Below are 24,603 nucleotides of genomic sequence, written 5' to 3'. Positions count from 1 at the left end.
ACTGGTCAGATTTCATACATTGAGAATCTCCTGCTTACTTGGCGGCCTCTGTAATAGGAAGTCAATAGATGGCAATGGCGAGGCTGCTGCATTGATGGCAATGGCGAGGCTACATTGATGTGGACTAATAAGGCTGCATTGATGGCACTTGTGAGGCTGCAGGTGGGCATTGATCAGGCTGCATTGATGGCAATGGTGAGGCTGCAGATGGGCACTGACCCATATTTTGCTTTAAAGTTCCTTATTTAAAATTTAAGTTTTTTTCCTGAAACTTCCCTCTTAAAATGTGCGTGTTATACGCCTGTGCGTGTTATATGCCGATAAATACAGTAATAACTAACTATTAAATATTAAATTATAGGTATTGGAATTTCCTTTTAAATTTGGCTGTTTGGCATTTGTTATTTCATTTCATTCGTAACTTCGGATAAATTTGTATTCGTTACGTTCACTAACAGCCAGATTTGAAAGGAAATTCCAATACCTATAATTAAATATTTATTATTAGTTATTATTTCAGATTTTTCGGGTTTTCGAATTTTCAGATTTTCATTCCTATTCTTGGATTTTCAAATGTCCAAAATTTAGAATTTTTAAATTCATGAAATTTTGATTATTCAAATTTCCGAAATTTTGAATTTCTGAAATTCTGAATTTTACGAAATTTGAAAATTCGGAAATTCGAAATTGCGAAATTAGGAAATTCGGAAATTTTGGAATTTGTCAAAATTTGTTAAAAAACTAAACGGATTGCACATGTCTATTTCATGGTGTATCCTGGAATTTACTCGATTTAGTGCTGCAGAGATATGGCTTCATAGGTGAATTTCTCCAGGCCTTTCATGCTCTCTATCATAACCCATCTACTAGGATTAGATTGGCTGTAATTCAGACTTCTTCATGTTGGTCAGGGGCACACGCCAGGGATGTCCCCTCTCTCCCTTACTGTTCACATTAGCACTTGAACCCTTAGCTACAGCAATACGGCAACACCCAGATATCAAAGGTTAGAATTCTAATAATAACACCTATAAATTGAATATGTATGCGGACGATATGATTTTATTCCTCACACAATCCAATATAGCTTTACCAAATTTATTACATACTCTTAAATCATTCTCATCACTATCGGGCCTGACGGTGAATGTCTCCAAATCTATCGGTATGCCCAGGGCCGCTGATAGGCCAGTACAACCAGGCCGGGCCAGCAGGGGGGCAACCTGAACACAGAACAAATTAATGTAAAAAAAAATCCTCCAGCCACCACGACCAAACATTGTCCGTCCGAGTCATCCCTCCCCCCTCCTACAGGTGGCGACAGGGGGAGGGACTATTTTTTCTATTTTGGGCGCACAAGAATGTCTCTTCCACTCCCCGCTCCTCATACTGGATCAAGTCCCGGCCAGCACGTCCTTCCCTGGCACTGCGGAGTGATTCCTCTCCCTCTGCTCTGTTCTTCACTCGGCCCGAGAGAAGAAGCAGTGAGGCGAGCGGCGGCGCCGGCAGCAGAAGAAAAAGAAAAGAAGCAGCTGGCATCTGACTGGAATAGTTTGTGGACACTCGCACTCCAGTCCAGGCAGCAGCAGGATCAGGGAGGAAGTGACTCCTGGGGCCCGGCTAACACAGGTGTGTGCTTGCTTGGGGGGGATTTGAGATCTACTACTACTGCAGCAGCATCTATACATTACGGCATTGGCAGCATGGGTGGCACTGACTGCAGCACAATATGGCATTGGCGGCATGAGTGACACTGTTTGCAGGTAGCACATGTGTTATGGCCCATAACGGATGTGCTGTCTGCATATGCTACCCATGCCGCCAATTCCGTAATGTGCGGCAGAGACAAAATATCTGGCATTTTTGAGCGTTTTTGAGCCTCAAAATTTCGTGGAAGTATAAAAAAACGCTCAAAAGCGCAAATGTTAAAAAAAAAACGCTGCTGCAAAATGCGGAAAAATTCACGTTTTCAAAGCGGCGTTCTACAAATAAAGCTATTGGCGTTTTTATCACATCCAGTGTACATGAGGCCTCAAAGTCCATCCTTACATCCTCCGATTTAATCGTTCCGGTGAAAGTGTCATTCTTCAATAATAAATCATTCCCAGCTAATAGTCATGGGAAGGTAATCCACAGCGACCACCGGGGACACAGGAAGTGAAGCAGATGGAAACCAAGCCTCCATCCCAAACAGGAAATGACACAATCCTGAGGTTTCCGAGACTTGCTGTTCTGTCAAAAGAGCCAACTTGTCAAAATCTCCAATTACGTCACTTCCGGTTTCTCTCCAGCAGTAGTAAATACAGATTTCAATGACTTGCCCCTTTTCAATGAACACCGGCAGCGCATACACTACAGTATATGAGGACTTGGCTGTTTTGATGAACAATGAACAATGCCTAAGCAGTAAAAAAGTTGTCCCCACCTTGGAGGCGGCCATGTTGTTGGTTAGTAGCGGGCGAAGTAACAATGCCCACTCATTATATTGTCTACTGTAGTGTATACACTGCCGGTGTTCATTGAAAAGAGGCAAGTTGTCAAAATCTGTGTTTACTACTGCGGGAGAGAAACCAGAAGTGGCGTAACTGGAGATTTTGACGAGTTGCCTCTTTTGATAGAACGCCCAGAACTGCCAAATAATCAACCATTTCCGGTCGGGGACGGGCAAACATGAACCCCAGCAGCACCCCTCCCCAAAATATCTCTTTTTAATTTTAAAAGGTGTTTATTTTGATTTTGTAACATAAAAACAATAAAAGAAGGACTGTAATTACAGATGTGTAAAGTGCACATAACAGAACCACTTACATAGTAAGGAGAGTGGATCAATTTTAAAAGTCCATAAGAAACATTATACCACAGTAACACAAACTCACACATTCATACTTGCACTCACTCAAACTTTCAACACATCAGACCCCGTAAAGACAGCAGAGGTCTAGGATCCCCCCATGCATTGGATGTTTCATATAAAACAATCTGTGATTATCAATTTTGACATCTTGCCGAAAAGTAATATTAGAGTACATTAGTAGTTGGCCTACTGAGAAAGCTGTGAAGAAAGGACATCCCCCCAGAAATCCCCCGAGACATCAAGCCATTGTTGCCAGACTTTGGTGAATTTCTTAGGGCATGCCCTACTCTTGTATATCAATTTGAATTTGGGAAGGACCCCATGAACAATGCGGAAGAAGACGTGGGCTAAAAGGGGGCTCACATCCTTCCAGTGCAATAGGATGGTTTTACGTGCATAAAATAATAATATACGTAGCAAAGTCCTGGCGTGGGTGCGGTGAACATGGTCGTTGAGGATTCCCAAAAGTCCCACCTCCGGGGTGTGAGGTATCGGTAGATGTAGTTTGTGGTCGAAGAAAGCAAATAATTCCTTCCAGAAGGTTGAAAGTCCGGGACAGGTCCAAAACATATGAAAAAAGTCAGCAGCAATCATATCACATCTAGCACATGCAATATCCTGTCCCAGACCCATCCGGACCAGCCTAGCTGGGGTGTAATGCAGGTGGTGTATAAACTTAACATGTACCAGAAGGTCAGCAGTGCTAATTATGTCCTGAAAACATATCTCAGTTGCTTCTTCCCAGTCTTCTTCAGAAAGCTCAGGGAAAGACAATAGTCATTTGTGATGAGAGTTCTGAAAAGGATCAGCTCCCATCAGCTGGAGGCAACCATAAAAGGTTGTCACCAGTTTGGCAATTTCGGGGAAACGACAGGAGGTCTTCAGTAGACGATTCCGTGAGCTCAATGGTCAGTGACCCAAACTGTGCCCGAATGGCGTGTCTGAGTAAGAGATATTTGAAAAAGAATTTATTATCCAGGTCATATTTAAGTACATCAAAGGGTAGTAAGGTGTTCTCTTCAACTAAGTGGGTTAGGTGTGTAATACCAAATTGACTCCACCATGTTGAGTCTGGGTGACCGAAGAGCTCAGGGAGGTTGGGGTTCCGCCACAGAGAAGTGTGTGGCGAGGTATTCAGCGAAGACTGTGTCAGAGTCCCCCCCCCCCCCTCCAGGCCATAAAGCTAACCTCAACAGGGGAGAATCTGGAACCACCCAATCTTTTTGATCTATGGAGCTCATCCCGCAGAGAGGTAGGAGGTTCAAAGAGGGTCAATAAAAGTGGCATAGCAGGAGTCAGTGGGTCAGAGTGTAACCAAGCATAGACATAGGTAAGTTGGGAAGCAAGGAAATCATTTCTTAAGCTTGGGCAAGCCAGGCCACTCGCAGTCTTTGCCGCCTGGCTATACAAGGTTGGCGGCCATTCCAGACAAAGGAGGAAAGATTGGAGTCTATTTTCCCAAAAAACTTTTTAGTGAAATAGACTGGGGCATCTTGAAAACAATAGAGAAAATTTGGTAGAAAAATCATTTTAAATATGTTTATGTGACCAAGATTAAGGGGCAATAACGACCTATCTACCATTTAATCTATCATTTGTTTTACTATAGGAGTAACGTTAAGTTCTTCGTATTTAGAGATATCAGCATGTATTTGAATACCTAGATATGTAAAGCAGGATGTAAATTGAATATGCGACCCTTGTAGATAATCAGTGGGGAAGGGGGGCCTATAAGAAAGGCCTGAGATTTTTCCCAACCCACCTGTAGTCCCGAAAACCACACCGAACTCCTCCACGACACACAGCAATTTATAACAAGCTCTCTCTACCGTCCAAATATATAAGGGCATTGTCCGTGTAGAGAGAGATCTTCTCCTCTCTAGGAGAGCCCGCCCCTTGTGGCGTCTCATGTCAGAAGGGGCGGGCTCTCTGGGCGATGTCATTGGATGGCCACACCCCATGCCTATATAAGAGGCGCCGGACAGCGGGGAACATAACAACAGAGAAACACACAGACAAGACCAGTTTTTTTTTGTTTTTTAGCGGGTAACCGGTGACTGGCGAGGAAGAAGAAGAAGAAGACGGCGGCAACGCGGGGAGGAGGAAGAAGACGACGACACCGGGAGATGACAGTACGGGGAGATAATAATGGCAGAAAAAGGCGAGGGCATCGGGAGAGACGGCGACTCAGAGCTATTTTACTAATAAAGAAATTGTCAAAAACGGGCTCTTGTTTTTTTTACTTTTCACTGCTTTTTTGGTGAATGGGTAGGGGTACAATGTACCCGATACCCATTCACATAGGGTGGGGGGTGGGATTTGGGGGTCCCCTTGTTAAAGGGGGATTCCAGATTCTGATAAGCCCTCCGCCCACAGACCCCAACAACCACCAGGCAAGGGTTGTTGGGAAGAGGCCCTTGTCCTCATCAACATGGGGGCAAGGTGCATAGCCCCCTGCCCCAAAACACCCATCCCCCCATGTGGAGGGCATGTGGCCTGGTATGGTTCAGGGGGGGCGCTCGCTCATCCCCTCCCTTTACGGTGCTGCCGGGCGGCATGCGCGGATAAGGGTCTGGTATGGACTTGAGGGGGGACCCCACACCATTTTTTTGGTTTTTTATCTTGGCGTGGGGATCCCCTCTGAATCCATACCAGACCCAAAGGGCCTGATATGGATCGGGGGGGAACTCCACGCCTTTTTTTTGCCAGCAAATTTTTTTCAATTCAGCTTTCAGCAGGGGATCAGGAGTTCAAAAGCCTTTGTGGTGGACACACTGGTGGCCCTATGTGATCAGTTTCAGCTAATATACATTTAAGTGGAGGCTGGTGGTCAAATATTTTTTGGGGGGGACGGCTCCTCACTCGCACCAACCCCTCCCCAAGGCAGGCTCTTGCACTACATAGTAGTTGGCAGATCTATAGGAGATTGCACAGACTGTATTGTTAGGGTTGCCACCTGTCCGGGATTCACCCGGACAGTTTGGGTTTGGAATCATGCGTCCGGGTTTCAGACTCCCTGAAACCCAGACACATGATTCAGACTGGACTATGGCCTCCCAGCAGGGTTGCTGACTGCAGTTGTCTAAGCTGAGAGTGTCTCTTACACTCTCTATCACACTGTCCAAAGCCAGCACTAACAATCCCCCCACATACAGACAGAAGAGGAGAGAGGGCTCGATCTGCTCCTCTTCCTCCCGCCCCTCCCCCTCTGTGTCTGCCCACACTCCAATCTCCAGTGCTGTGCCTCAGAAAAGGGAAGTGGGGGGCTGGAAATTTGAGGTCCAGCAGCCTCAGATGCAGCTGGATATCAGGTGCTGACTGCCAAGGGGTGAGTGAGCTCACCATCCATCCCTGTCTGTGACTGAAGTCTCCCCCTTCTCTCTCCTGCCTCTGAGTGAGTGCACTAAGGTAAATCAGGGTTCTCAGAGCACCTCTTATATCACAGTTCCCCTTTACACCGGAGGCCACAGTGTTCCCCCTTACATCAGAGTCCTCACTGTGCATCAGAGTACTCAGTGTTCCCTATTAAATCAGGGTTCCCAGAGCATCCCTTATGTTAGAGTCCCCAGAGTTCTCCCTTACATCAGAGTCTGCAGAGTCCCCCCTTACAGTGCAAGGGAACTCTGCGGATTTAGATGTAAAAGGGGAATCTTGTGATTAACTTCATATGATTAGAAATGTTATTTAATTGCAAAATAAATGTATAGTTTATACTATAAAAAAAAATTGCTGTGCGCCGCTAAAGTGTTCGGGTTTGACTTGAAGAATAAGTGTGATGTGCACTGATAATGAATCAAGTGCAATCAATGCTATCAAAGGTCGGGTAGCACCATGTGATCAGGTGACACCTTACAATATATATATATAAGGTGTCACCTGATCACATGGTGCTCCCCGACCTTTGATAGCATTGATTGCACTTGATTCATTATCAGCGCACATCTCACTTGTGTTTTCACAAACACTCCTAACACTTCCACTATTGTTCTAAGCATTTCAAGACAATTCTTATTGTGCAGGTCCCCCTTTTTCCCCGAGGTTCATACCTGGGGTACATTTGTATCTCTAGCGCTGCACTTTTTCCATTACACATTTACACGCAATTAGTCTTATTGTTGGTGCTGGCAGCTCATCTTTTCTTTATTAGTAGCGCAACAATTTTCTATATTATTGTATTGTGTATGGTCTGCTGAAAAAAAGACAATTGGAGTATGGTCAGCTTTAGGACAATACCAAGAAATAAACAGTTTTCATATAGGAACAGTGGCGGCCCATCCATAGGGGGCGTTCGGGCGCCGCCCCCCCCACCTCCCTCAAGCTGAATAAAGAAAAAAAATGTCATTTTAAGAGTGACCAGGCGCCCGACATGCAGCGGTCTATGGGAAGCTTCCCGGCCTTCAATCAGCTGATTGCAGGCTGGGAAGCTGATTTGCCTGTGTTTAGGGCGTAGCCAGTTACCTCCAGCCCCCACCGGCAGCACCAGCACCCCCCGCCCCCACCCTGGAACCGCGTCCCGCCAGCAGTGCACACTCTCCGATCGGCAACACCTGTGACCTTCCCACACCCCCGATGGCTCCCGTGGCTTCAGTGGTGGTGACTGCTGCTGGACACACAAAGGACAGTCAGTCACCTTGAGACAGGTGAGAGCCTAGGGGGCATGAGGGGTGTAGGTGTCCAGGGGGCATGAGGGGTTGTAGGTGTCCAGGGGGCATGAGGGGTGTAGGTGTCCAGGGGGCATGAGGGGTGGTAGGTGCCCAGGCGTCCGATGGTAGGTGCCCAGGGGGCATGGGAGGTAGTATGTTCCCAGGGCTGGAAGATAGCAGAGTATAGGGAGCCAGGGCCAGCAAGTGCAATGTTCTGTAGGCTTGCCAGTATAAAGGGCAATGTTCTGCAGATATCCATTATACATTATATCCATTATCTGCAGATATGCCACTACAGAGAACAATTTTCTGCAGATATGCCATTATACAGAGCGATGACCTGCAAAAATGCCATTATACAGAGCAATGTTCTGCAGATATGCCATTATACAGAGCAATGTTCTGCAGACATGCCCTTAAACAGAGCAATGTTCTGCAGACATGCCTCTGACCTCCTGTTCACCCCCCCACAGCCTCTGACCTCCTGTCCCCCCCGCAGCCTCTGACTTCCTGTCCCCCCCGCAGCCTGTGACCTCCTGTCCCCCCCGCAGCCTCTGACTTCCTGTCCCCCCCACAGCCTCTGACCTCCTGTCCCCCCCGCAGCCTCTGGCTTCCTGTCCCCCCCGCAGCCTCTGACCTCCTGTCCCCCCCGCAGCCTCTGGCTTCCTGTCCCCCCCGCAGCCTCTGACCTCCTGTCCCCCCCGCAGCCTTTGGCTTCCTGTCCCCCCCGCAGCCTCTGACCTCCTGTCCCCCCGCAGCCTCTGACCTCCTGTCCCCCCGCAGCGTCTGACCTCCTGTCTGCCCCCCCGCAGCCTGTGATCCCCTCCGCTCTGCAGCGTCTGACCTCCTGTGCCCCCCGCAGCCTCTAATCCCCTCTCCCCCGCAGCCCCTGACCTCCTGTCTGCCCCCCCGCAGCCTCTGACCTCCTGTCCCCCCCAGCACCCTCTGACCTCCTGTCATCCCCTCTGCAGCCTCTGACCTCCTGTCGTCCCCTTCTGCAGCCTGTGACCTCCTGTTGTCCCCCCCGCAGCCTGTGACCTCCTGATGTCCCCTTCTGCAGCCTGTGACCTCCTGTTGTCCCCCCCGCAGCCTCTGACCTCCTGTTGTCCCTCCCCGCAGCCTCTGGCCTCCTGTCATCCCCCACATCGGACAATTTTGACACATTTTTGGGACCATTGGCATTAATACAGCGATCAATGCTAAAAAATTGCATTGAATACTCTAAAAATGTCACTGGCAGTGAAGGGGTTAAACTGTAGGTGGCGCTGTAGGGGATAAGTGTGTCCTAGGGAGTGATTCTAACTGTTGGGGGAGGGGCTGTTTAGCATTACCCCGTTCTTCCTCACCGTGAGATGATCGCGGGTATCCCCGCAGACATTGGGTCCGCGGGACCCACGATCACGGTCATGGTGCGGCGCATGCTCGCAAACCGCCTCTTAAAGGGAAACATACAGGTACGTTATCTGCCTGTATGTGCCCTTCTGCCGCAGTATATCTGCGTGAGGCGGTCGGGAAGGGGACTTTGTTTAAGGGGTGGCTCACATTGCTTCCACTTTCATTCACCTGTCACAACGGGATCTCAATTTGGTCATGTTGGCTCTACAGAAGCCTCTCCTTGAGATCATTCAGGATATTCCCTTGGCTGACCTTACTTGTAAGGTGGGTTTTATCAGTGTATCATGTCAATGAGACAGATTTCAGAATTAGCAATCTTATCCAATAAGGAACCCTTCCTTGTTCTTCACAAAGAAATGGTGGTCTTTAGTCCCTGGGCCTCCTTTCTCCCTAAGGCAGTAGAGTGTTCAGCCCAGTCCAGCTGCAGTGCATGTCAGTCTTTCAAAGACTGCGACAGGCTGCAGGAAGCAGGCCTAGATGCTGCACCTGTGGCTCCTGGGAACACTAATATCCCAGAATTGGACACACTTGGACTAAACGTCTAGTGTACAAGGGGCCTTAGGCTTCATGTACACGGGACGCTTTTACAACCTCTCCTGAATGATTTAACTTGACAGATTGTAACCCACGTTTAAAACGTTCGTTTTGCCACGTTTACATGCCGTGTATAGCGGTGTTTTGCCGCGTTTGCATTCAGAATCGCTTAAAGAAAAATAGCCAAAAATAAAAAAAACGCCTGTAAACTAAATGTGGCTAAACACGAGATACCGCGTTTAGAAGTGTGTGGCGCTTGTAATGCCTGTAAACTCAGCTTCTGAATGCATTTTTTTTGCGTTCCAAAAAATGCCTCTAAACTCAACTTCCTAGAAACGTCTATAAACGACCCTGTGTACATGGACAGATAAGATAACATAGAGGAGAGTTCAGGGGCTGTAGAAAAAAACTGCCAACTGCTCCTAAAGGTCTGTCTACCAGCAGCAGTGTACATGAGGCCTTAGTGTGTTCTTCTTTACACCCATCTTTTCCTCTTTCTCTCAAAGTTGGGAGGTTTGATTATCTTTACTACTGTGGAAAAAAAAACCTCCTTTTCAGTACTTTAACCACTTCCCGGCCACCGCACGACGATATACGTCCTTACTTTGAAGGGGGATATCATTGTTATGGCAGCAGATAGCTGCCATAACCCCGGTATCCTCTTCTTCAGCCGGTGATCCGGTTTCCGATTAGAGTGGTCTCTGCAGCGGAATCGCCGCAAGATCACTTTAATCGCTCCGGTGAGCCGTTGCCAGCGGCGGAAGCAATCGGATCTTTACCCTTGCTGGGCATGGAGATGAGTGAGGAGAAGATGGCCCCCACCCGTCTCCATAACAATGCAGGGTGGAAGCGACATCAAAACGTCACTTCTGCCCATAGCTCTTAAAGGGTTATTTATTTTTATTTATTTTTTTAAATGACAATTTTTTTTTATTGCATTTAAGTGTAAATATGAGATGTGAGGTCTTTTTGACCCCAGATCTCATATTTAAGAGGTCCTGTCATGCTTTTTTTCTATTACAAGGGATGTTTAAATTCCTTGTAATAGGAATAAATGTGACACACTTTTTTTTTAAAGAACAGTGTAAAAATAGAAAAATAAAAGGTAAAATAAATAAGAAAAAAAAAAATTTAAACGCGCCCCGTCCCGCCGCTCGTGTGCAGTAGCGCTCGCATATGAAAACGGTGTTCAAAGCACACATGAGGTATCACCGCGATCGGTAGAGTGAGAACAATAATTCTAGCTCTAGACCTCCTCTGTAACTAAAACATGCAACCTGTAGAATTTTTTTAACGTTGCCTATGGAGATTTTTAAGGGTAAAAGTTTGTCGCCATTCCACGAGCAGTCGCAATTTTGAAGCGTGACATGTTGGGTATCAATTTATTCGGCGTAACATTATATTTCACATTATAAAAAAAAATTGGGCTAACTTTACTGTTGAGTAAATGTCAAAACCTTATGTTTAGGGTTTATTAGGTTGCAGCACCTTTAGTCACGTTATTTTTTATTTCAAAGTTATTTAGCAACAATTTTTTGGCACTTTATTTGTTTGGGGGTAGCGCCGATTGTTCATGTTACACACTAACTTTACTGTTGTCTTATTCTTTTATTCAAAAAAGTGTATTTTTTCCTAAAAATGTGCGCTTGTAAGACCACTGTGCAAATACGGTGTGGCAGAAAGTATTGCAACAACCGCCATTTTATTCTCTAGGGTGTTAGAAAAAAATGTATAATGTTTTGGTTTTTGTTTAAGGCCCCTTTCACACTGGGGCTGTTTGCAGGCGCTATTGTGCTAAAAATAGCGCCTGCAAACCGACCCGAAACAGCCGCTGCTGTCTCTCTAGTGTGAAAGCCCCGAGGGCTATCACACTGGAGCGGTGCGCTAGCAGGACGGGAAAAAAGTCCTGCTAGCAGCATCTTCGGAGCGGTGTGTATACCGCTCCTGCCCACTGAAGTCAATGGGCAGAGGCGCTTTGCGGTGATTTTTAACCCTTTCTCGCCCACTAGCGGGGGGGGTAAAACTGTCCCGCTAGTGGCCGAATACCGATGGTAAAGCACTGCTAACAATAGCGGAGCTTTACCGCTAATGCCGCCCCCAGTGTAAAAGGGGTTTAAGTAATTTTCTAGCAAAAAAAAACTGTTTTTAACTTGTAAACAACAAATCTCAAAAAGAGGCTCGGTCCTTAAGTGGTTAAAAAATACTGATCTGGATCAGCCTCCCCCTGTGTAGGAGGAAGTGACCCTCCCAACTACATTCTTCTCCGGTGTCAGATTTTCACTTTCATTCCTCTCTTCTACTGTCAGCGATGGCGTCTGCTAACCTGAGAGCTGAGCTGGAATGTTCCGTCTGTCTGAACATTTATACAGATCCTGTAAACCTGAGATGTGGACACAACTTCTGCCGGGTCTGTATTGATCGTGTGCTGGATACACAGGAGGGGTCTGGAGGATATTCCTGTCCTGAATGCAGAGAGAAGTTTCAGGATCGGCCTGCACTGCACAGGAACATAACACTACGTAATATAGTGGAGAATTTCCTGTCTGCTCAGCCAGATCGGGAGGAGTCCGGGGTCTTCTGTACTCACTGTGTGGACTATCCTGTACCTGCTGTTAGATCCTGTCTGCACTGTGAGGTTTCTCTGTGTGATAAACACCTGAGAGTCCACAAAAAGTCCCAAGAACACGTCTTATGTGACCCCACCTTGTCCATGGAGAGCAGGAAATGCTCCGTCCATAAGAAGATCCTGGAGTATTACTGCACTGAGGATGAGACCTGTGTCTGTGTGTCCTGTAGTTTGGCTGGAGAACATCGAGGACACCAGGTGGAGATGCTGGATGAGGCTTCTGAGAAGAAGAAGGAGACACTGAGGAATGTTCTGCAGAACCTTCTGATAAAGAGAGAGGAGACGGAGGAAAGAGTCCAGAGTCTGCAGGAACACAGGAGGAAAGTAGAAGAAGAAGCATCTGGTGACACCGAGAGAGTCACTGCCCTGTTTAGAGATCTCAGGAGACGTCTGGAAGACCTGGAGAAGAGAGTCCTGAGGGAAATCTCCGGGAGGGCAGAGCGGATCTCCATCTCCATCCGGGATCTGGAAATAAAGAAGGAGGAGCTGTCCAGGAAGATGCGTCACATTGAGGAGCTGTGTAACATGACGGATCCACTGACTGCCTTACAGGAATCAGACACAGGTGACTTGTGTGATACTGAGGATGGAGATAATGAGGACAGAGGGAGACATGGGGAACTCCTCCATGATGGAGGGGGTCTGGATGTGGATGGGATATCACACACATTACACACATTATCTGATATAATAACAGAGGTAGATGTATACTTCTATATACAGGGAGCTGCAGACATATTACTGGATGTAAACACAGCTCATAATATTCTCCATATATCAGATGACAGGAAAACTGTATCCAGGTCAGATAGAAAACAGAATCGTCCAGAAACACCAGAGAGATTTCAGAATTGGTATCAGGTGTTGAGCAGTCGGAGTTTCTCCTCAGGGAGACATTACTGGGAAGTGGATGTCGGGGCATCAAATGAATGGATGGTTGGGATGTGTTACCCCAGTATAGACAGGATAGGAGGGCAGTCAGGGATTGGATATAATAAAAAGTCCTGGAGTTTGATCAGATGTAATAATCAGTATGGGGTAAGACATGACAGTAAAAAGATCCCCTTTCCCTCCAAAATCTCCAGTAACAGAGTCAGGATATATCTGGATTATGAGGCCGGGTGGATCTCCTTTTATGATCTGTGTGACCCGATCCGACATCTCCACACCTTCACCACCACCTTCACTGAGCCCCTCCATGCTGGGATATGGGTATATAAAGGTTATATAAAGATGTGTGGGGGGGAATAGGGAATAATAGTCACTCTGTGCGGGGTGCAGTGCGGTCGCTGTGATTGGATAGGATGGGGTCACCTCTCCTCTCTTTCCTCCTCCTATTCCATACAATCTATACTAAATAGAGATGAAAAGAAATGTAACAATCTCAGAGGAAATATATGAAGAAGGGATCTAGAGATTTACTGCTAAGACAATAAAATGTGATGTATCATTAAAGTGTATGTCCACCCATAATGTTTTCTTTTCTTAGTTTTGGATGGAGTGGGGGAGAATTAGAACCCCTGTCAGGTTTTTACTGCTATCCAAATATCCGTTAAAGAGATTTCTCCTCACTTCCTGTCCCGGTGACAAGATTTTACCAAGCAGGAAGTGAGGGGAGCTCTCCACAATTGTAATAAAATCTGATTGGGGCTCTAGTCTTCCCCTATTCTACTAAAAATGTATGTCTGGGTCCCTGTTGCTGATTTCCTCTCACTTCCTGCTCGGTACATTGTTGTCAGCAGGACAGGAAGTGAGGGGAATCCCCAGATATCAGTAAAAACCCAACAGGGATTCTAATCCTCCCTCACTCCATCCAAAACTATAAAGAAAAGTTCTTAGCTTGGCATAGACTTTAATAGAATGTATCAGTAATATAATTGTGTTGGTTCACAGCACTGAGATGTATATTGCTGTGCAGCATGTTCTCCGGTCTCACCCTCATCTTCCCCACCAGAGAGGACAATACCTTACAGAGACACGGCATACATTAGGCTGGTAATATGTAGAATATACGGGAAGCCAAAGAGGGTGAGACCGGAGAACACAATCAGGGCTGCTGTTAGAAATCATGGGGCCCCGTACATTACCTGACAGGGACCCCCCCAGCCTGGATGGGTGTGTGGGGTCAGGTGTATGGCCCTGAATACGGCTTACTTATTCATGTGACCAAAGTACTTGTGTGAATGAACCCTTAATTATGTTTTTTTTTTTATTTTATTTATAAAAAAAATTAACATTCCTGTAGGCAGTGGGGGGCTTTGGTGAAATTTTAGGGTTCTAAACAGTCTGCTGATGTCTCACTTTTAAGACAGATGAAGAGATTGAGGACAGAGATCTCCAATCCTTTCACTACATCTGAAGCTGCAGAGAATGAATGAACAGGAGGTGCTCTGTACAGAGGCTTTCTGTTCATTCACAAACTGAAGCATAGTAAACACACTTCAATTATGAATGAATACAGAAGTGATCGTTATCAATCACTCACTGTGTTCACTCAGAAAAAGAAGGGGCTGATAAATATGACATATTTACTGGTCCTCCTGTGTGCCCACAGCAGCTGACAGCCATCGGGAGAGAGGAGGAAAAGCTGGCAGAGCTGTGGGGAGAAGAGGGCCACCATGGGATCAGAGCTGTGGGGAATGGGGATTGTGGACAGGAGAGGGGTGATCAGAGCAGTGGGGGACCAGTCTCTGAAACTGATCCCCCTGTGGCCCCCTGTAGCAACCGCTGCGAGGGAGAGAAGGAGAAGTCATCTGTACTGCGGGGGAGATGGTGGGGCTGTGAGCTGTGATCAGCAGCTTTTTAAACTGCCTGCACCATAAAGCTGCCCAGACCCCATACAGGAGGGCCGGTTCTACCCCCTCTGTGGCCCTGAACACACTGAACAGCAATATACATCACAGTGCTGCTAACAGTCACACCATCTGATTGGTTGCTCCGGGTCTCACACTCTGCACTACTGTGCTGAATAAGAAGAGATGTATTATGGGAAAAGGAGAACACGGGGTTAATCTGTTACTTTATCTTTCTGAAAGCCTACGAGGGAAGCCGGGGGCCCAAATACTGTATATGACATTGTCTGGAGGCCACACAAATATCACATTGCCTAGGGGCCCCAAATATATCATATGGCTTGGGAACACAAGTATGTGACATTCTCTAGGGTTCCCCAAATATGTCCCAGTCCCTGGGGGCCCAAATATGTCACATTCTCTGGAAGCCTGAAAAATCTAACATTACAGTACCTGGGGCCCCCAAACATTGCCAAGGGTCTGGTGGCAGGGCCGAGCCAAAGAGTTGCAGAAGAGGCGGCCAACTTGGGTACTTCAGTGAGATGGGAGCACAAAAATGTCAGAACCTGCAACCTATACCGCTATAGTTCACAGCTCATTGTTTTTTTTGCCTTGGGTGCTAAAGGAGTCTGTCTGGGGCCCCAAATGTGTCTCAATACCTAGGGATCCTATATGAGGCTTTATTTTTTTCTTTTGAGACCCAGGTATGTCACATTGCTTTGGAACCCCAAATGGTCTAAAAGAGACTCTGTCACCTGCACACTCAAGGCCCATCCCTACCCCTTTATATTCCCCAATATTGCTCTCCTCTGATGCTCCATTCCACCCCCCCTGTGTAGGTTCCATGTTGGAATATGTCAGAGCTTACACAGAATTGATGCCACCCCTCCCCCTCCCTCATGTGACAGTATTCAAGCCTGGTGATTGGTTGCTTAGTCCTGAAGATTGTATGCTGAGAGAAAATCACATGATCCTTCATACCCGGGAAATTGGGAACCTAGCAAGGGCTTTGATGGAGCAACAACATATTGGGGAACAGCAAAGGAGAATATATAGGGGGGTTTGGAGGGTTTTCAAGAGAACCTCCCACTTTACCCTGAAAGAACAAAGTGGGTGGAGTCTCTTTATCCCGCCTCTGGGCTGGCCAAAGGTTGATCAATCAGTATGACTATGTTCAGTGGTAAGAGGTGATGGGGTGCACTCATCTGGGGGTGCAGTGTTTACCTGGAGAGATGTACTTACTGTTATTTATAGACTACAATATAACAGTGTACACTTCTCCGGCTCTGAGTGTGGATGTACATGAAGACTCTATAGGGGGTGTACGGCAGCTACATTACTTACAGAAGGGGGCGGGGTATTATTTCCTATGGCTCCTCCCAGTACATGATCAGTATGTATAGTGAGATGGGACATTGTATAGAGTGCTGGACCTGAGACAGAGCGCAGAGTGTAACATGACTTATGGGAGGCACATATGGAGGTGGCCCTTTAAGACTCTATCTATCTATCTATCTATCTATCTATCTATCTATCTATCTATCTATCTATCTATCTATCTATCTATCTATCTATCTATCTATCTATCTAATTACAATATGTAGTAGAAATAAGAATATAATAAGTTTGAAGATTGTGTCATTCTTTTTCATCATATATCTCTGTCATCATGTATGATTGATAAGTGTATCTACATTATTTTATCATATATTATATCACTTTTATAATGGATCCTAATATAATGTGTCCTCGTAGAATGATCACCAATGGAATTCTATGGGATCACTTTTATAACTACTGACTTAATATTGTATCACTTATACTGATTTTTAGGTTTTTGATTTATTCGATTTTTAGATTTAGGTCACATGATAATTGCACAAATCAAAATAATATTTTTGCTGAAAATACGGGAAAATCATTATTAGTGGATACAAATACAACATAACTTACAAAATTCCTTCTAATTTTAGAACATGAACCTGTATTGAGCTAATAAATAACTAATATTTGTAAATTGTAATTTGTGGGTTTTTTTTGCAAACCAGTGAGAATTGAAGGAACACAGAACTGTAAATATGCGACTTACACTGACCAATGGCAGCAGCCAGTTGGGGTGAAGAAAAATTTCACAACATGCCCCTTCTATAGAATTTGTTCTAATGATTGACTTCTGCTGAGCAGGGACGGCCGCACACTGAATGACATTGAGCCGATCCCCGCCAAACCGGCTGAATTTCCATCCATGTATGGCCAGCTTTAGGGATCATTCACACTAGGGGCAGGGACTGACACTCCTTCGAAAAGTGTTCCATACTCAGATCAAATGCAGCGCCACCACCCTGCAACCATGTGCATTGCACATGGATATGGGGTGGTTGCAGAGTGTCCCTATCTACTGCAGAGTCCAGGGGAAGGGTTGCTCTGGGCATGACCGACCTTGAAGCTGCAATCGGAATCATTTGATGGAAACTGGATCGTATGAAATCTATGAATGGGTCATGTTAGGTTAGTGGTGGTATCTGCCGAATGCATTAAGAAGTGCCAGCTTTGCTTCATGGCTGTGGCATGCCTGCATCTCTGATTGGTGCCTCTGCAGTTAACAGGGAGAAGTTCAGGGCCAGTAAAACCATGGCTCAACTGATGGGTTTTACCACCCCGAAATGCTAGCCTGAATGAGCCTCAGTGCTGGTGCACTGCAGACAGCCAATCATAAGCAGCGTAGACCTTCCTCATCCCACAGCTGCATATATATATACCCCTTGAAGCACATGGAGGAAGAGGAATTGGTGGACATGGGGGGTTCGGAGGACAGAGGGGGATAAAAGCCCACAGAAGATCAGAAGAGGTAGCAGAGAGCCACTGAGGGGAGAGGACACTACAACCCAGGAAGAAGGAATGGCACTAACTGCAGGGATCGAGGGGTGCCCACTTTTTGAATAAATAGTTGTAATCAACTACTATTCTACTCACCAAAGTGTGGGGATCACTTCTGGTATAAGTTGAAAAGTTGAAGGTTGCTGAAGCGACCATGAGCTTATTGCAAAAGCAAGAATGCAGCCAACATAAGTGATGCTGGGCTGGCCAGCTGTATTCCTTACATCGATGACAGTGAAGCGGTTAAGAATTGACTATGGGTTATATGCTGCCACCTTCAGGTGAGGTCACTGGCAAACAATGTTGTTAGGACTGCTTATATAACTGCTCCCAGCAATCCTCAATTTTTTTGCTAATGTCCTCAGGTGATGGACATCCTTGCCCTCTGCTAAGAGATCAGATCAGACCCTGCCACAGGGGAGATGTAGGGTGAGCCTATAAAAGCTGACTCTAGAACTGGACTCAGAGTGTTCTACAGGTCCAGAGCAGTGGTGATCCGAGTCCCAGTAGTTCAAGTCCCACAGAGGAGAGGCCACCTTTTCCTTACCTCCTCGTGTACTTCCCATTCCTCCTTTTAAACTACAGTAGAGAGGAATTTACTGCCTGTATGGCTGATGGCTGATATGGAAAGTTTCTGCACTCAGAGACCACAGGACACACAAGGCGTAAGCAGGAGATGGCAGAGTTCTTTTCCATTCAGTGTTCCAGAAAATCTTTTACAATCCTAATTTCACAATCTTTACTAAACCAAAAAAAGTTGCGCAACAATTGTCACCAAATAGTAAAAAAAAGAATTATTTTGTGAGAACCTGAGGGCTTGCCACATACTTTGAGCCCAGTTGTCTAACCATCATACAGTACATGCGGTCAGATTTTCCAACGGGAAATGTTCGATGGGAGCTTGTTGTCGGAAACTCCGACCTTGTGTAGGCTCCATTGGACATTTTCCGTCGGAATTTCCAACAAACAAAATTTGAGATCTGGATCTCAAATTTTCCGACAACAAAATCTGTTGTTGGAAATTCCGATCGTGTGTACACAATTCCGAACCACAAAATTCAACGCATGTTCGGAATCAAGCAGAAGAGCCGCACTGGCTATTGAACTTAATTTTTCTTGGCTCGTCGTACGTGCTGTACATCACCACGTTCTTGATGTTCAGAATTTCCGACAAGATTTGTGTGACCGTATGTACGCAAGACAAGTTTGAGCCAACATCTGTCGGAAAAAAAAGCATGGATTTTGTTGACGGAATGTGTGATCGTGTGTACGCGGCATAAAGCTGGTCATATACTGTAAAATTTCTCTCATTCAGCCACAACAACTGAATAGGACAAATCTATCAATTTCTTCAACACCTATTCGGAGCGGATGGACAAATCTAAAGTGTCAGCTATTGTAGTGTGACATCTGTGGTTGTCAGAATACTCATACAGTGGCTGTATCTGCATTTTTCCATGTATAGATAGAAGGATGTTGGGTAGGAGAGTGTTGATAGGGCCATCCACTGAGCAAACTACAACTGGTTCATCAGGAACTGGCAAAATTAGTTCTGTGTATGGGCCAGCTTTAGAGATGTTACCAGTGTTGCTGTTGATACCATGTTTATACAATGTGTGGAGAAAATGGCTGTAGCTGTAATTTTGGCGGTTTGCGTGAAGCTTCCCGGCTCATCACATGGGTGTCATGTCATTACACATACATAAAACAACTTGGCTAAAGACTGCAGAACTTGCTTCTAAGAGGAAGAATCTGGTTAGCATGGCCTTTGAAGGACAACATCTTCACATCTACTTTTGATTCCATTATCAGGGATGCCTACTGGTGGCAAGAGCAGCTAACTTCTTCAGCAGAAGAAGCCTAAGAAACAGACTACAAAGTCTTCAAAATGTTCCTTTCATTTCTCCACCCCTGCATCTTACCCATCAAGACCCACCAAGCTTGGCTTCCAGTCTACTCACAAGTTCTTGGGCTCAAATTTTGATAAATTCTCAGACAAGCCTTCCATGAAAGATGGTCATGGGACCACAATGAGGAGGGTCAAGCAAAGGTTTAAACTTCTGCAGAATCCTCCTACACCCACCCCACTGTCTCCAGCAGCATTCATCCCAGGGCATATGAGTCTATAATATTAGGGACTGTGCTACACCACCATTAAAGGTAACTATTTGCTACTGATTTGTCCAGAAGGAGATCCCTGCCCTCGACCAGCATGTGGAATGTAATGTGTGTGTTGCTGGACTGACATTGTACACATGTACACATGACAATGGAGATGTGGTTCAATTAGTATGGGCAGGGATGCTTCATATCATTCATAGCATACTGGGTCAAACATATGGTGGCTGGGAAGAATGCAGGACTGAGCAGAACACCGGAGTAGGTGGTGGTGCCACACATTTTGTCCGATGGTGACAGTACAAGCATCTCTATCCCATCCTCCTCACTTACTTCATCCTCTGACTCCTTGGAACCAGCAGCCTTCCCCTAAGAACCCCAGAGCATATGCAATATTCCAGGCTAAATGCTGCCATGCTGGGGACAGGAGCAATTCTGATTTAGAGCTGCTGGCAGCTCTCTAGGCTGAAAGGTGGCTGACCCCACACACCATCTATATCCAGGCAAAGTCATGTGTGACAACAGCACTAAACTTATGGATGCCCCTTGCCTGGAAAAAAAGCACATGTACCTTGCCTGGCACATGTCCTAGTGGTTCATTGGATCATCATGAAGTGCCCTAGCTTTCAGTGAGTCTTTCGTCAGGCCAGAAGGGTTTGTGGTGCTTTGGGTGGTTATAGCTTGCCTAGCAGAACTACAGCTCCAATATTAGCTGCCTCAACTGTGACACCTCCAGGCGTCAGAGCCGGCCAGAGTGGGAATGTAAGGTATGTACTACAACCTGTTCTTTGATCCCTAGATATAACAAGCATTTAATACTTGCAAAGCAAGCACATTGCAAGGGTGTATTTTTAAAAATTCTCAGAATTGGGCTTTAAGAACTTCTTTGCTGCATTTCCTGATGGTGGCAGGATCCCTTCTGATAACTAACATGCCTCTGATCCTTTGATCCCTGAAAAAACAAGCAACAATGGCAGCAGCTGCTTCAGCATTGCTTTGTATGGTTTTTCAAACTACAGCAGACAGGCCTGGTTTCGGGCAGTGCCTTAATCACATGATTGCTGACTACATCGGGTCCAGGGCTGATGTAGGCACTTTCAGATACGTAGACCCTATATACTATTGGGTGTCCAGGCTGAATCATGGGCTGGAGCTTGCACAGTATGTGCTGCAGCTTGTGGATTGCCCTGGAACAAGAAGGCCTTCAGCACAGCAGTAGTTTTTTTTTACAAAGAGGAGAATCCACCTATCCCCTGACAGTCGACCACTTTTATTAAAATGAACCAGTCTTGGATTACCAATGACTACAAAACCTCTGCCGCTGATACTATAGACTAGAATTAGACCTGCCACCATTACCAGCTTGTCACGCACCTGATGAAGATCGAGCTAAATAATGGGGGGCTTCTCCTGCACCTCTTGTCAAACACCCCTGGTAGTGGGGACAGGACACAGAGTATCACAAAGGCCAATGTAGCAGGCAGTGGCAACTGTTGGTTGAAAGATCTGGATGACCATGAATCACCGGACAGGGACCAGAGACCAGTACACAGTGACACTTGATCAGTGGACAGGAGCAAAGCCAGGACACAAGCCAAAAGGTCATGAACAGCCAGGCAGCAAGGTACAGGAACATTAGGCAAAGGAAGCATCAGGATATAAGTTAGGGTCAGTTCACAGCTCAGGCAGCGAAATGCAGAAACGTAAGGAAGAAGCGGAGTCAGAGTACAAGCCTATACAGGTAGGCAGGAATCCAAAGATCTGTCAGAGGCAAGCTGGGTCAAGCACGGGAAGGCAAATATAGTAGGTCAGGGCACAGGTACATCAGGAACTAGTTGAAGACCACTCAGCAATCTGTTCATGTTACAATCCAGCCTTAATAGGCTGTTTGACGCCAATGCCAGGCATATACGTGTGCACGCACCACTTGTTTGCACGTGCATGCTTATACCCATCTTGCAGTGACCCCTTGCCCAGAATTTTGTCTTGCTCCAATACCTACTGTAAAGTAGATATGGCGCCGTTTAATCCCCGTGTTGAAAAACTTTCAGCTGAATAAATAAATTACTGAATGTGTAAGTGTTGGTGCAATTAACCAAAAAAATGCACATATAATACATTATCAAACTGTTGTAAACAAAGTAATTTCCTGTGCTGGTATACTAAAATCAATAAATTCCCACTAAAAGTTACTATAAAACATTACATGGTTCCATTCTGATTAAAGTGCTTTAGTGCAAACTTTTATGGGTTATATTGCAAATCTAAATATAAAACTGTAAATAGAGATTATAATATTGCCAATATAAAGTTCTTATGGTATCCAAAAAATAATAAGGTGCTATTGTGCTGGTGAAAAACAATATAGTCCGTTTTATAAAAGTGATCACAGCATGCGTGCTCTTTCTGTGCTCTTATTGTGGCCGCACTCACCAGAATTACCCCCCCCCTCTTGGGGTGTGGAGCATTCACAGTATCTGCCACTGTGCAGCAATCTGAGGGCTGGATGTTCCTGGTGTATTAGTAGTTGCCAATCTTGTCCCAAATGTCATATAATGTATAGGAGAAAAAAGGTGCCAATAGTGTGATATTGCTTCAACCAATTTATTGTTTAAAACATGAAAAGGGTACTCACATTCAGTAAGATACAAAAAGCATTTGTTGCTGACACAAAGACCGGTGTACTGACCCCGCCCTACGCGTTTCGTCACTCTGGCGTCATCTGGAGCACTCCAGATGACGTCAGAGCGACGAAATGCACTTTTTTTGTTTTGCCATGCCAATCAGCATTGTTAAAGCTGCAGCTGGGAAATTGTTACATGAAAATTAACAAAACACATAAAACAAAAATATGCTACAAATTTTATTGGTCAACAAAACAGGACTTGGAAAAAAGGAAGGAAAGCAAAAAACACATGTTAATTTGAGACACTAACAGAATATGGTTTTGAGATCTGACCATTTTGCAGAGGAAATTAACAGGAGTTAAAAGGACTGCGCCCACAAACAGACATCTATTAAGGATTTAAACATTAGTCACAACATCTTGAGGAAGATTTAGCAAAATAATGCAGCACAGAATTAAATCAAAGTTAAACAACCTAAAGTTGTCACTAAATGATATATTGCTCACACAGGCCATGGGCATATGTGGAATTGCACCCCAAAATACATTTAGCTACTTCTCCTGAGTACGGGGATACCACATGTGTGGGACTTTTTGGGAGCCTAGCCGTGCACGGGACCCCAAAAACCAATCACCGCCTTCAGGATTTCTAAGGGTGAAAATTTTTGATTTCACTCTTCACTGCCTATCACAGTTTCGGAGGCCATGGAATGCCCAGGTGGCACAAAACCACCCCAAATGACCCCATTTTGGAAAGTAGACACCCCAAGCTATTTGCTGAGAGGCATGGTGAGTATTTTGCAGCTCTCATTTGTTTTTGAAAATGAAGAAAGACAAGAAAAAAACTTTTTTTTTTTCTTTTTTCAATTTTCAAAACTTTGTGACAAAAAGTGAGGTCTGCAAAAGACTCACTATACCTCTCAGCAAATAGCTTTGGGTGTCTACTTTCCAAAATGGGGTCATTTGGGGGGTTTTGTGCCACCTGGGCTTTCCATGGCCTCCGAAACTGTGATAGGCAGTCAAGAGAGAAATCAAAAATTTCCGCCCTTAGAAAGCCTGAAGGCGGTGCTTGGTTTTCGGGGTCCCGTACGCGGCTAGGCTCCCAAAAAGTCTCACACATGTGGTATCCCCGTACTCAGGAGAAGCAGCAGAATGTATTTTGGGGTGTAATTTCACATATTCCCATGGCATGTTTGAGCAATATATCATTTAGTGACAATTTTGTGCAAAAAAAAAAAATTTGTCTCTTTCCCGTAACTTGTGTCGCAACATAAAATATTCCATGGACTCGACATGCCTCTCAGCAAATAGCTGGGGGTGTCTACTTTCCAAAATGGGGTCATTTGGGGGGGTTTTGAACTCTCCTGGCATTTTATGCACAACATTTAGAAGCTTATGTCACACATCACCCACTCTTCTAACCACTTGAAGACAAAGCCCTTTCTGACACTTATTGTTTACATGAAAAAGTTTTTTTTTTTTGCAAGAAAATTACTTTGAACCCCCAAACATTATATATTTTTTTAAAGCAAATGCCCTACAGATTAAAATGGTGGGTGTTTCATTTTTTTTTTTTCACACAGTATTTGCGCAGCGATTTTTCAAACGCATTTTTTGGGGAAAAAACACACTTTTTTAAATTTTAATTTACTAAAACACACTATATTGCCCAAATGTTTGATGAAATAAAAAAGATGATCTTAGGCCGAGTACATGGATACCAAACATGACATGCTTTACAATTGCGCGCAAACGTGCAGTGGCAATAAAATAAATACATTTTTAAAAGCCTTTAAAAGCCTTTACAGGTTACCACTTTAGATTTACAGAGGAGGTCTACTGCAAAAATTACTGCCCTCGATCTGACCTTCGCGGTGATACCTCACATGCATGGTGCAATAGCTGTTTACATTTGACGACAGACCGCCGCTTGCGTTCGCCTTAGCGCGAGAGCAGGGGGCGACACGGGTGCTTTTTTTTTTTTTTTTTTTTTTCTTTATTATTTTTTTGCTTTTTTATCTTATTTTTAAACTGTTCCTTTCATTTTTTTTTTTTTAATCATTTTTATTGTTATCTCGGGGAATGTAAATATCCCCTATGATAGCAATAGGTAGTGACAGGTACTCTTTTTTTGAAAA

General features: G+C 45.2%; 1 protein-coding gene across 1 annotated transcript in view; it reads left to right on the top strand.

The window, feature by feature from the left end:
• The window catches only part of LOC141134360 (uncharacterized), a 36,222-nt gene extending 22,365 nt beyond the window's left edge, over positions 1-13,857 (top strand). Inside the window, exon 3 of the mRNA XM_073623928.1 lies at positions 11,700-13,857. Within this exon, the coding sequence (XP_073480029.1) occupies positions 11,700-13,303 (1,604 nt within the window). The 3' untranslated portion in view covers positions 13,304-13,857. The remainder of the gene's footprint in view (positions 1-11,699) is intronic.
• Positions 13,858-24,603: the final 10,746 nt, after the last annotated feature.

The sequence above is a fragment of the Aquarana catesbeiana genome, linkage group LG03 (assembly GCF_042186555.1).
Source record: "Aquarana catesbeiana isolate 2022-GZ linkage group LG03, ASM4218655v1, whole genome shotgun sequence".
In the NCBI taxonomy this organism is placed as follows: Eukaryota; Metazoa; Chordata; class Amphibia; order Anura; family Ranidae; genus Aquarana; species Aquarana catesbeiana.
The sequence above is the reverse complement of the archived record's forward strand: the minus strand, read 5'-3'. Positions and strand labels throughout refer to the sequence as shown.